This window comes from Salvelinus namaycush, chromosome 7 (genome assembly GCF_016432855.1).
Source record: "Salvelinus namaycush isolate Seneca chromosome 7, SaNama_1.0, whole genome shotgun sequence".
NCBI classification, from domain to species: domain Eukaryota; kingdom Metazoa; phylum Chordata; class Actinopteri; order Salmoniformes; family Salmonidae; genus Salvelinus; species Salvelinus namaycush.
In genome coordinates, this window is record NC_052313.1 from 45282051 (window position 1) to 45295837 (window position 13787).

The 13787-nt window shown below is 44.7% G+C and overlaps 1 protein-coding gene across 2 annotated transcripts; it reads left to right on the plus strand.

Annotated features, from left to right (window-relative positions):
- The first annotated feature begins 5290 nt into the window (after positions 1-5290).
- LOC120051303 (metalloreductase STEAP3-like) lies at positions 5291-13659 on the plus strand. 2 transcript variants are annotated; one of them, XM_038998110.1, is made up of 5 exons: positions 5291-5356; positions 5952-6451; positions 6772-7299; positions 7516-7680; positions 12193-13659. In XM_038998110.1, exons 1-5 carry the CDS (start codon positions 5317-5319, stop codon positions 12481-12483), a joined length of 1524 nt encoding a protein of 507 aa, XP_038854038.1. In that variant the 5' UTR covers positions 5291-5316; the 3' UTR covers positions 12484-13659. The 2 variants fall into 2 exon arrangements, with proteins under 2 accessions (XP_038854038.1, XP_038854040.1); XM_038998112.1 differs by lacking the exon at positions 5291-5356 and adding an exon at positions 5427-5548.
- Positions 13660-13787: the final 128 nt, after the last annotated feature.

Consider the following 13787-nt stretch of genomic DNA (forward strand, 5'->3'; position numbering starts at 1 on the left):
CAAAATTTACAGTTGATTTGTCAGAGGACAAACCCTCCACAGAGACAAACTGATATCTTTCCGACAGATAAGATCTCTATGGTCCCGTGTGGCTCAGTTGGTAGAGCATGGCGCTTGCAACGCCAGGGTTGTGGGTTCAATTCCCACGGGGGGACCAGGGTTCAATTCCCACGGGGGGACCAGGATGAATATGTATGAACTTTCCAATTTGTAAGTCGCTCTGGATAAGAGCGTCTGCTAAATGACTTAAATGTAATCTAAACCAGGCCAGAACTTGTCCGTGTAGACCAATTTGGGTTACCAATCTCTCCAAAAGAATCTGGTGATCGATGGTATCAAAAGCAGCACTAAGGTCTAGGAGCACGAGAACAGATGCAGAGCCTGGGTCTGACGCCATTAAAAGGTCATTTACCACCTTCACAAGTGCAGTGTCAGTGCTATGATGGGGTCTAAAACCAGAATGAAGCATTTCGTACACATTGTTTGTTTTCAGGAAGACAGTGAGTTGCTGCGCAACAGCTTTTTCAAATTGTTTGAGAGGAATGGGAGATTCGATTTAGGCTGATAGTTCTTTATATTTTCTGGGTCAAGGTTTGGCTTTTTCAAGAGAGGCTTTATTACTGCCACTTTTAGTGAGTTTGGTACACATCCGGTGGATAGAGAGCCGTATTATGTTCAACATAGGAGGGCCAAGCACAGGAAGCAGCTCTTTCAGTAGTTTAGTTGGAATAGGGTCCAGTATGCAGCTTGACGGTTTAGAGGCCATGATTATTGTCATCATTGTGTCAAGAGATATAGTACTAAAACACTTGAGTGTCTCCCTTGATCTTAGGTCCTGGCAGAGTTGTGCAGACTCAGGACAACTGAGCTTTGGAGGAATACGCAGATTTAAGGAGTCCGTAATTTGCTTTCTAATGATCATGATCTTTTCTTCAAAGAAGTTCATGAATTTATCACTGCTGAAGTGAAAGCCATCCTCTCTTGGGGAATGCTGCTTTTAAGTTAGCTTTGCGACAGTATCAAAAATAAATTTAGGATTGTTCTTATTTTCCTCAATTAAGTTGGAAAAATAGGATGATCGAGCAGCAGTGAGGGCTCTTCGATACTGCACGGTACTGTCTTTCCAAGCTAGCCGGAAGACTTCCAGTTTGGTGTTGCGCCATTTCTGTTCCAATTTTCTGGAAGCTTGCTCCAGAGCTCGGGTATTTTCTGTATACCAGGGAGCTAGTTTCTTCTGACAAATGTTTTTGTTTATAGGGGTGCGACTGCATCTAGGGTATTGCGCAAGGTTAAATTGAGTTCCTCAGTTAGGTGGTTAACTTTTTGTACTTTGACGTCCTTGGGTAGGCGGAGGGAGTCTGGAAGGGCATCTAGGAATTTTTGGGTTGTCCGAGAATTTATAGCACGACTTTTGATGATCCTTGGTTTGGGTCTGAGCAGATTATTTGTTTGCGATTATTTGCGATTGCAAACGTAATAAAATGGTGGTCCGATAGTCCAGGATTATGAGGAAAAACATTTAGATCCACAACATTTATTCCACGGGACGAAACTAGGTCCAGAGTATGATGGTGGCAGTGAGTAGGTCCGGAGACATGTTGGACAAAATCCACTGAGTCGATGATGGCTCCGAAAGCCTTTTGGAGTGGGTCTGTGGACTTTTCCATGTGAATATTAAAGTCACCAAAAATGTGAATATTATCTGCCATGTCTACAAGTTCAAATAGGAATTCAGGGAACTCCGTGAGGAACGCTGTATATGGCTCAGGAGGCCTGTAAACAGTAGCTATAAAAAGTGATTGAGTAGGCTGCATAGATTTCATGACTAGAAGCTCAAAAGACGAAAACGTTGTTTTTTGGGGGGGGGTAAATTGAAATTTGCTATCGTAAATGTTAGCAACACCTCCGCCTTTGCGGGATGTGCGGGGGATATGGTCACTTGTGTAACCAGGAGGTGAGGCCTCATTTAACACAGTAAATTCGTCAGGCTTAAGCCATGTTTCAGTCAGGCCAATCACATCAAGATTATGATCAGTGATAAGTTAATTGACCGTAACTGCCTTGGAAGTGAGGGACCTAACATTAAGTAGCCCTATTTTGAGATGTGAGGTATCACAATCTCTTTCAATAATGGCAGAAATGGAGAAGGTCTTTATTCCAGTGAGATTGCTAAGGCGAACACCGCCATGTTTAGTTTTGCCCAACCTAAGTCGAGGCACAGACACGGTCTCAATGGGGATAGCTGAGCTGACTACACTGACTGTGCTAAAGGCAGACTCCACTAAGCTGGCAGGCTGGCTAATAGCCTGCTGCCTGGCCTGCACCCTATTTCATTGTGGAGCTAGTGGAGTTAGAGCCCTGTCTATGTTCGTAGATAAGATGAGAGCACCCCTCCAGCTTGGATGGAGTCCGACACTCCTCAACAGGCCAGGCTTGGTCCTGTTTGTGGGTGAGTCCCAGAAAGAGGGCCAATTATCTACAAATTCTATCTTTTGGGAGGGGCAGAAAACAGTTTTTCTGATGTGGGATGTGGGTGGATTTGAGCTATAATTTCATCATCAACAGGCCTGGGTATCTCCAAGACAGATTAAATCTCATGTTATCACTTTAGCTGTCTGAATATCTCTATAATCTCGATAATCCAAAATGATATAGTAACAGGTCACTGAAAACATACACGTAAAGAGATTAGTGGTCATCGAAGTATGTAGGTTTGTATTAGTCATTTCAAGTCAAGATGAAACAGTTCCTCAAAGAGAAGGACAACAGGACATGGTTTACACACATCTGTATAACTGCATAACTAAGTTTCTGAGTGGCCAAAGAAAAGGCAGGCTGTTGTGTTCGAAAAGGAAAAGGAAACTCCGGTACACTGGTTCTTATACGATCCACAATGTGTATAATGGATCTCAAAACTCCCCTCTGTTTTCTATATATAGCATCCATTACATTTCAACCAATCAAAGAAATACACCACTCACAAAAGTATACAAGTTAAATCTATGAGCTTTTATCTGATTGTGTAGATCTTGAAGAAAAACGAATGTGAGGATCAATTTTATATTAAGTTGGACCTGTTTCATATAGCACAAGTGAAACCGAACTCTCTCTGTGCTCCGCCCAGTTCAGTATAAACACACTTGTTTCCATCAACAAAGGATAAATGCTTACTGCCTCATTACTCACATGGCTGCTGATGTGACCTTTACCAGGGATTTGAACAATACACCCATGGAAAGAGGGAGGCAGGGCGCACCACTATCCATGCTATGGAGGTCATTGCAATGAACCGACCACTGCCCTGTCGTAGATTCATAGGGTACAATTTCCCTAATCACCCATCTTGTTAGGAGGATGCTATGTTTTCAGAGGCCAATGGAGGTAGAGGACTCAATCAAATGTCACATAGCCCAGTACAGTATATCCAACCTTAGTTAGGAACATGCAGATTGACATAGGGTACAATGCAATAGATTTTTTGAAATCATGTGATTTAAATGAGCAATGCCCATTGAAATATCATCAGCAAAATCCCAGGTAAACACTGAATTTTACGTTGATCTGCGCCGCTGTCTGTGTATGTGTCCAATTTTGAAGCACCAAAGTGTTCCATTGTCAATACGTTGACCATGAGTTGGTACTGCTGGCTATACATGTCTGCTCCCAGGCTCCAACTCTAGCCTGACCCAGTTCTCCAGCCCAGTCTGCGTTATCTGATGCAGTGAGACTGACTCACAGAGTCATGGTCCCCTGGGCTGCATTAGCGCCCACTGCCCAGCTCATAAAGACAACACGTCCTCAGTTTGGGAGACAGATTTGGGCAGTGGATGACGTGGTGCCAGTGGATGACGTGGACAAAGGTTTTTAGACTTGGGCGGATCTCTGTTGACCTTTGACCCTAAAGGTCACAGAGTGACCGGTAGTCCCTTGTTCTGTTACAAATCAAGTCTTTACATTATACACTTAAAACATGTTGTAGAAGAGAAATAACTTAGCCCCTCACTGTAAGTAAACTGAATGAGGCAATGGTTCTCTGCTGCTGGTAGGCAAATGCAGTCTTACAGTTGTTGGCATGAAGGGAAATCTTACATGTTAAAATAGACTGAAACATAGGTTAATGTATGTGAAATATGTATACAATCTTCATGAAAAAACATTGGTCCTGTATCAAAGACAGTCATTTATTTCCAATAAATCACATGAAATGCTCTGTGATTTATAGATTACAAGATGGATTAGTGTGATATTACACTCCAAATCAGTCACGGACGAGTTAAAGGCTGCCGATGGTCATATATTTGTGTGATTTTGTGATCAAGGCTGAGGCTTTCCACAGAAATCCCAGCTTTACGAGCTCATCTTGACCGATGGAGCCAGGAAGGTTACAGTAATGTGGCGGAGCAGCCAGGGCTTGGGAGCAAGGCAGGCGGGGAAATGGTTCGGACATGCCTGGCATCCAACATGAGCCCAGATAGAGCTATCGGCTGAGATGAAAGTTAACCACAAACACTGATGCCATAACGGATCTCGGAGTGTAAAGTCAGAGTTTAAAGTGGCCTTAAATGCTGCAGCAATATATGGCGGTCTGACATAAGAAAGGCATGGCAATGGAGTCACATAACATTTAGATGTAGCCTACTCATGTCAAAACATACTGCGCAATCACTGTCACATGACTTTCCAAAATTAGATTACAATATCTCCATCATAGGTCATAGTCATAGGTCAAATATGTTAATCAATTATCATCAATAACCATAATTTACAAATGGATAGAAAATTGACAAATGTAGGTTATGTGAGTAGAGAGAGACAGGTGAAACCATGTAAGCCTGAAGGATACATTTAACCTTCTACAGCTGGCAAAGGCAGACTGATGAACAAGTGTTGACAGCCTCTGACCTGCAGTCAAATCTCCCTTTTACTTTTAGTGGGCCTATGTTTTTAATTTACAGTAAATCCCAGGGCTGACTTTTAACAACAGCATTTAAGATCCTCATGGAAAATAAACTTGTGATACAGCAAGCCAAACATCCAATGTAAAATGAATGCACCACAGAGAACATATTGAAAGAAAAATCCTAAATACCCACAGACACTGCAATCAATTTACATAAGTCAGAGATTTTCGAACCATGTTAATTATGGGTTGACTACTGTCTTAAGATAGGAATAACGTATACTGTTGCTACTGTTAACTGAATGGCCAGTCCTAGCCTACTGTAGGCCAACTCTCATGTCAGTTTGGGGAAGAACTTATCTTCTTCACACAGAGGGGGCGGTTGGGGCGGGGACGGATTTCAGAGTCACAAAGTTATGAGCGCAAGACAAAAATACACAGACGTCAAGAAACGAGGTGAGCCAAACAACATGAATTCAACAATAATTTGTGGCTACTGTTTTGCTGTAGCTAGTTAGTTAAAGTATACATTGGACATTTTTAGAAGTTGACCAAGTTTGTCGAAAAGAGTTGGTAGTTCCGTGTTGTGTATTTTTGGGCAAAAAGTTAGCTAGCTAACGTAGCTTGCGTTCAACCAAGCAAGAACAGGTAGGTAGCCTGCTCAGCTAGCTAACTGTTAGCTAACAGCTAGCTAACTGTTAGCTAAGTAACTTAGCGTTCGCTCTCCTTTGAGCAGGAGTAACGTTAGCTAGCTATAATATAAATATGCGCAGCCATGGCTGCAAAACCTCAATGTCTAAGTATTGAGGTGTGCACAAATAAAGGATGTCTAGCTAGTAACTTCGCTAGCGTAGTAGTAGTAAGTTCGCTAGCCAGTTAATATAGCAGTTATAAAGCAGGTTGCATTAGCTAGCTAGTTTGCCAGTTGAACCAAGTAGTACATCAGTGTTAGTTTGTCAATAACAAAATCATCTTTACATTGAGTGCTGCACAGACACAATTGTCTGTTGATAGACATTTTACAATGTTAGCGACCTTTCGTTTTTTTCAGCTCAGGACAGGATGCCCCAGGAGGAGATGAAGAAGCCTCTTATACTTGGTGGTGCCAGCCCCAGACACCTCAAAACCTCAATTTCCGATCCAGGTACCCCCTTGGTTGGCATCCTGGGCACAGGTGACTTCTCCCGCTCCTTAGCCACCAGGCTGGTAGCCTCTGGGTACCGGGTGGTGGTGGGCAGCCGCAACCCCAAGCGCTGTGCCTCCCTCTTTCCCGAGGAGGCTGAGGTGACCACCCAGCACCAGGCTGCCACCCAGGCCGACCTGGTGTTCGTGGCCCTCTTCCCCGAGCACTACTCCACCCTGGCTGGGCTGAGGGAGCCGCTAGTGGGGAAGACTCTGGTGGATGTTAGTAATGGTACTAAGATCAACAGGGATAAGCAGTCCTATGCGGAGCAGCTGGCCAATATCTTCCCAGAGAGCAGTGTGGTGAAGGCCTTCAATGTGATCTCGGCCTGGAGCCTGCAGACGGGGCCAAGGGACGGCAGCAGACAGGTAAAGCCTAAGTCCTCTGCACACACAACAGTGCCAGAGAAGACAGACATACATTACTACTCTGAATTACATTTGGATGTACTGTTTTATAGTTTTTTGCTCTAAACCGGACAATGTCCACAGTTTATGTAATGTTACATGTTTCACACATTCTCATGTTGCAACCATATGATCACAGGTGTTGGTCATATGGTGTTATTGTAGCTAAACTATGTGATGTAGGCTATTGGTAAAGTATCGTGTCTCTTCAGTTGGGTTCTCCTTGGTGAAGATTCCCTTCCCTGACACTCTTCTGTGACACTCGCCTCTTTACTATCCAGGTGCTGATTTGCAGTGACAGTAGTAGGGCCAAGAGCGCTGTACTCCAGATCTGCCGCAGTCTTGGCTTCATCCCTGTTGACATGGGCCGCCTCTCCTCTGCCCAGGAGATAGAGAACACCCCCCTGTACCTCTTTCCCTCGTGGCGCGTCCCATGTCTCTCCACCCTCGGCCTCTTCTTCTTCTTCTACGCCTACAACTTCCTTCGTGACGTCGTCCACCCGTACGCCACGGCAGAGAAGAGCACATTCTACAAAATTCCGGTGGAGATGGTAAATGTGACACTCCCCTCGGTGGCCTTGGTGACCCTGGCTCTGGTCTACCTGCCCGGCCTTGTGGCTGCCTTCCTGCAGCTGTCGTGGGGCACCAAGTACAGGCGTTTCCCCAACTGGTTGGATCGCTGGCTGCAGCAGCGGAAGCAGTTGGGCCTCTGTGCCTTCCTCTGCGCAGCGCTGCACGCCGTCTACAGCCTGTGTTTGCCCATGCGCAGGTCTGCTCGCTACAATCTGCTCAACGCTGCCTTCAAACAGGTGAGATAAGCATCAGTAAACTATTTATAAATAGTTTAGCCTACATACTATTAATGAATTAGTATTGAATTATAAATGTATAGTTCTAAAGCATTAAAAACATTACAACTCATCAGCATTTAGAATGTTTTCAATATAGTAAAACATTTGTAATGGCTTATTCATAGTGTAACCACCTGACATCACAGTAAGCAACAATGTGTATTTACTGTGCAGGTGAAGGTAGGCCAGGAAGACTCGTGGGTAGAGGAGGAGGTGTGGAGGATGGAGCTGTATCTGTCTATAGGCATCCTGGCCCTGGGCCTGCTCTCTCTGCTGGCTATCTCCTCACTGCCCACCGTGGGCAACTCGCTCAACTGGAGGGAGTTCAGCTTTGTACAGGTCAGCACATTTGCACGGACACCTTTTCTGTGTACATGAGCAGTAGTTCAATGAAGCAGTCAAAGACTGGCAAAACAAATTAACATTGTAGCCTACTGTAGAAAGACAACCTCTGAGCTGTGTGTGTCAACTCTTCTCGCATGCCGCGGAATTCATAAAGGGAGAACTTTACTATTATGGTTCCATTTTCCAGGGATTTGTCCTCCTTTGGAGCGTTTAGAACTTTCCCTTCATATGTATGCTAAGCTGATCCAGTCGGTGCCAGATTAGTCACATGCTGCTAGTCCGTGTGATAAAAGGCCTGGGTTCTGCTTGGCCTGTCAGAATGGCCTGTCTGCCTACAGCCCGAAGCCGCAGTAAAACATTTGAGCATTATTCTCCATCAAGATTACAGTCCTGCAGTCCCTTAAGCTTGCAGCCAGCCAGACAGTGTAGTGAGTTCAGTCCGGCTGATTCGTAGCGCGGACGACAGACGACCATCGCTTTAAGTGAGTTAGGCTGGTATTAGGAACTATTAACTCGAACTGACTCTTAACAGAGCCTTGTATAATTATTGGTAAAATTAGATACATTAAGTATTTTAAGTAATACACATGTATACTGTACAAAAATATAAACGCAACATGCAACAATTTCAAAGGTTTTACTGAGTTAGTTTTCATAAGGAAATCAGTCAATTGAAATAAATAAATTAGGCCCTAATCTATGGATTTCACATGACTGGGCAGCAGTGCAACCATGGGTGGGCCTTAGAGGGCGTAGGCCCACCCACTTAGCAGCCAGGCCCACCCACTGGGGAGCCAGGCCCAGCCAATCAGAATGAGTTTTTCTCCACAAAAGGGCTTTATTACAGGCAGATGCACCCCCCTCAGACGATCCCGCAGGTGAAGCCAGATGTGGAGGTTCTGTGCTGGCGTGGTTACACGTGGTCTGCGGTTGTGAGGCCGGTTGGACGTATTGCCAAATTCTTTAAAACGACATTGGAGGCAGCTTATGGTATAGAAATTAAGATTAAATTATCTGGCAACAGCTCTGGTGGACATTCCTGCAGTCAGCATGCCAATTGCATGCTCCCTCAACTTGAGACATCTGTGGCAATGTGTTGTGTGACAAAACTGCTCATTTTAAAGTGGCCTTTTATTGTCCCCAGCACAAGGTGAACCTGTGCAATGATCATGCTGTTTAATCAGCTTCTTGATATGCCACACCTGTCAAGTGGATGGATTATCTTTGCAAAGGAGAAATGCTCACTAACAGGAATGTAAACAAATTTGTGCACAACATTTGAGAGAAATACACTTTTTTGGTGTATGGATATTTTCTGGGAATATTTATTTCAGCTCAGGACCAACACTTTACATGTTGCGTTTATATTTTTGTTCCGTGTATATTTAGGGATGAGGATGAAATGGGTGAGTCACGACTGAACCTTCCCACCTGTCAAGGGTAATTATAATTCAGCTGCTCTCTGTAGTGCCCTGTACTGTGCTAATAATTAGAGGGAACACACACACACGGACACAGACACACACACACACATGCTGACTACAGGGGCTCATTAAGGACAAATGTTGAGCTTGTAGGTCATACTGTTCCCTTGGGCCTCTTTACTACACTCGTGCTTCCATGATGAGCTAATATACTGCACATATAATATACCACTCAAATCACCACTTCCTTTCACCTCACTAAGATGTTGAGTTATTAAAAGGTTATGTAGAAGGTTCAAAGGTCAACAATCATCTCCCAGGTGTTCTGTACATCTGGGTAGGCCAACTTCATTTGCATTTAGTCTTTCATTAAAGGGGTTTGATTGGCTATGTATTGGGGGGGGGGTTTATAATAATTTCAAGAGTTTGTAAGTGTATTTTAACGTTTAATATAATATTCACCCGGAAGTGGCGCTCCTAGTGGCCGGGGACTTTAATGCAGGCAAACTTAACCAGAAGAAAATAACTCTAGACCACCTTTACTCCACACACAGAGATGCATACAAAGCTCTCCCCCGCCCTCCATTTCGCAAATCCGACCATAATTCTATCCTCCTGATTCCTGCTTACAAGCAAAAACTAAAGCAGGAAGTACCAGTGACTTGCTCAATACGGAAGTGTGCAGATTACGCGGATGCTACGCTACAGGACTGTTTTGCTAGCACAGAATGGAATATGTTCTGGGATTCATCCAATGGCATTCAGGAGTATACCGCCTCAGTCATCGGCTTCATCAATAAGTGCATCGACGACATCATCCCCACAGTGACCGTACATACATATCCCAACCAGAAGCCATGGATTACAGGCAAATTCCGCATCGAGCTAAAGGTTAGAGCTGCCGCTTTCAAGGAGTGTGACACTAATCCGGACGCCTATAAGAAATCTCACTATGCCCTCAGACGAACCATCAAACAAGCAAAGCATCAATACAAGATTAAGATTGAATCCTACTACACCGGCTCTGACGCTCGTCGGATGTGGCAGGGCTTGAAAACTATTACGGACTACAAAGGGAAACCCAGAAGCGAGCTGCCCAGTGACGCGAGCCTTCCAGACGAGCTAAATGCCTTTTATGCTCGCTTCAAGGCAAGCAACACTGAAGCATGCACGAGAGCACCAGCTGTTCTGGATGACTGTGTGATAACGCTCTCGGTAGCCGATGTGGGCAAGACCTTTAAACAGGTCAACATTCACAAAGCCGCGGGGCCAGATGGATTACCAGGACATGTACTCAAAGCATCCGCAGACCAACTGGCAAGTGTCTTCACTGACATTTTCAACCTCTCCCTGACTGAGTCTGTAATAACTACATGTTTCAACCAGACCAACATAGTCCCTGTGCCCAGGGAAGCAAAGGTAACCTGCCTAATTGATTACCGCCCCGTAGCACTCACGTCGGTAGCCATGAAGTGCTTTGAAAGGCTGGTCATGGCTCACATCAACAGCATCCTCCCGGATTCCCTAGACCCACTCCAATTCACATACCGCCCCAACAGATCCACAGATGACGGAATCTCAATCGCACTCCACACTGCCCTTTCCCAACTGGACAAAAGGAACACCTATGTGAGAATGCTGTTCATTGACTACAGCTCAGCGTTCAACAGCATAGTGGCCATGAGCTTATCACTAAGCTAAGGACCCTGGGATGAAACACCTCCCTCTGCAACTGGATCCTGAACTTCCTGACCGGCCGCCCCCAGGTGGTAAGGGTAGGCAACAACATCTCTACCACGCTGATCCTCAACACTGGGGCCCCTCAGGGGTGTGTACTTAGTCCCCTCCTGTACTCCCTATTCACCCACGACTGCGTGGCCAAACACGACTCCAACACCATCATTAAGTTTGCTGACAAAACGGTGGTAGGCCTGATCACTGACAACGATGAGACAGCCTATAGGGAGGTCAAAGAACTGTCAGTGTGGTGCCAGGACAACAACCTCTCCCTCAATGTGAGCAAGACAAAGGAGCTGATCGTGGACTACAGGAAAAGGCGGGCCAAACAGGCCCCATTAACATCAACGGGGCTGTATGGAGCGGGTTGAGAGTTTCAAGTTCCTTGGTGTCCACATCACCAACGATCTATCATGGACCAAACATACGAAGACATTCGTGAAGAGGACACAACAAAACCTTCTCCCCCTCAGGAGACTGAAAAGATTTGGCATGGGTCCCCAGATACTCAAAAGGTTCTACAGCTGCACCATCGAGAGCATCCTGACAGGTTGCATTACTGCCTGGTATGGCAACTGCTGGGGATTTGACTGTAAGGTGCTACATTGGGTAGTGCGTATGGCCCAGTACATCACTGGGGCCAAGCTTCCTGCAATCCAAGACCTATATAATAGGCGGTATCAGAGGAAAGCCCATAAAATCATCAGACTCCAGTCACCCAAGTTATAGACTGTTTTCTCTGCTACCGCACGGCATGCGATACCGGAGCGCCAGGTCTAGGACCAAAAGGCTCCTTAACAGCTTCTACCCCTAAGCCATAAGACTGCTGAACAATTAATCAAATGGCCACCAGACTATTACATTGACCCCCCCACCTCCATTTGTTTTGTACACTGCTGCTACTCACTGTTTATTATCTATGCATAGTCACTTCACCCCTACCTACATGTACAAAGTGTGCGGGGGTACAGGTGACTTGATAATCTGTACCCCTGTATATAGCCTCGTTATTGTGTTACTTTTTATTATTTTCTACTTTAGTTTATTTGGTAAATATTTTCTTAACTCTATTTCTTGAACTGCACTTTTGGTTTAGGGTTTGTAAGTAAGCATTTCACGGTAAGGTCTGCAGTTGTTGTATTCGGCGCATGTGACAAAGTTTGATTTGATTTGAAATTGTCCATCACCATCAGATCTCACGACCTGACATTGTATTGAATAAAAAATATGGATTTCAAACCAAATTAACTTGTAGTGAGTACATCTGAAGCCGGCTATCACCCAGATTCAGTTCAACTCAAGAAAGTTATTAATTATCATGGTCCTCTCTCTTTCTCCCCTCCAGTCCAGACTGGGCTACATGGCCCTGTTGATGGCCACCCTCCACACGCTGACCTACGGCTGGGACCGGGGCTTGGACCCGGAGCAGTATCGCTTCTACCTCCCTCCCACCTTCTTGCTGGTGCTGGCCCTGCCGCTGGCTGTGCTGCTAGGGAGGCTGGTTCTGTCCCTGCCATGCGTGGCTCTCCGGCTGAGTCGTATCAGGAGGGGTTGGGAGAAAAGCCGAGCCATCCGGTTCACACTGCCTGAGGACGAGTGTAACGGGCCATCTCAGGAGGACATCAGTAATGTTTGAGAGAGATGCTTGGTTTAGTCTTACATGCAGGATTAAATGAAGGAAGCATGGAAGACACACACACACACACACGCAGGCAAGTGGAGATGGGAGAGAAGTACTGACTGTGTAATATTAAGGGATGTAATGTCACCAACAGTAGCCTTATGCATCAAAAGCAATTTAGGGATTTCATTGGCCTTTGTTATACTAGTGAACATGCTTCTTGTTTGGTAGACATGTCATCTATAGCACTACCATTTAACTTGGTATATTTATCAAGAGAAATTAACTATGGTTCTATTGCTCACTAAGCCTCCGGCACATGTACAGTGATGCATTTTGGAGATGACTATTGTAGTGCTGCTTTTAATTTGCTGCCACTACTCCCTTTAACTAAACTGGAAACCAGACATTCATTGTCTTTCTACTGGTTTCTTAGCCAGTCAGATACTGGGCATCCAATGCTATCAGGTAAAAAAAAAAAAAAAAACTTGTACTGTCTCAGGCTTTCACTTCAACGTGAGGGAAGCCTGGGCATCCAACACTGTAGTTGTAGTGCTGTTAGATGCCTCAGCTCTGCCCTGCTCGTGGCTGAATCTGGCTCAGCTGTCTGATTTGCCTGCCCTGATGCTATGGTCAGTCTGAGCTAAAATGTTGCACCTCACAGCAATGTCATCGGTTGTTCGGTGGTGTCATGCCTGCTTCTGCTGTGTAATCACTTCTTACTGCATCGGCGATGTGTTAAAAAAATAGACCTTTATATTTTTTGCCTTAGGCTATTGTTGCGTTGTTTTGATGCGTCAATGAATGCACTATAATGTTTATACTTTACCTGGTCGGAGTCTTTCAAAGATCAAATGTGTACCAAAGATTGTGAAAATATGTTGCTGGCACCAAACCCAATCGAGGATGGCTCATGTTTTGTTTTTGTGTTGAAGTTACACTGTTATAGGTATAATTTAAATATGATGACATTGTATAAAATTTACTAATTTTATTGAACAATCAAACTAACCTGCTGTCATGGTGACTATGGTACATGTGAAATTGTAAGAGATATTTTATATTCTGACTGTTACATTTCTTCTGTTAAATGCAATAAATTCCATAGGTTTATCCACAAAATGAAATCAAAGACATGTATATTCTGATAGTGCTTATTGGCAGAATAAACACACTATTTTCCGCAACTTACCCATTCTTTGTTATGCAGAAGTTCATGAATGTATTTAATTGCCACTCACTATCCTTACTGACCTGGAGATCGACTGTGGACACATGCTGTCCTCTTGTGGTAGCTATAGGCTATTGCATTTGTCAGC

Coding starts and splice junctions, on each gene's coding strand:
- LOC120051303 (XM_038998110.1), top strand. CDS start 5,317: ATGAGCGCAAGACAAAAATACACAGACGTCAAGAAACGAG. Junction 5,357..5,951: donor CACAGACGTCAAGAAACGAG/GTGAGCCAAACA, acceptor CGTTTTTTTCAG/CTCAGGACAGGATGCCCCAG. Junction 7,681..12,192: donor GGGAGTTCAGCTTTGTACAG/GTCAGCACATTT, acceptor TCTCCCCTCCAG/TCCAGACTGGGCTACATGGC.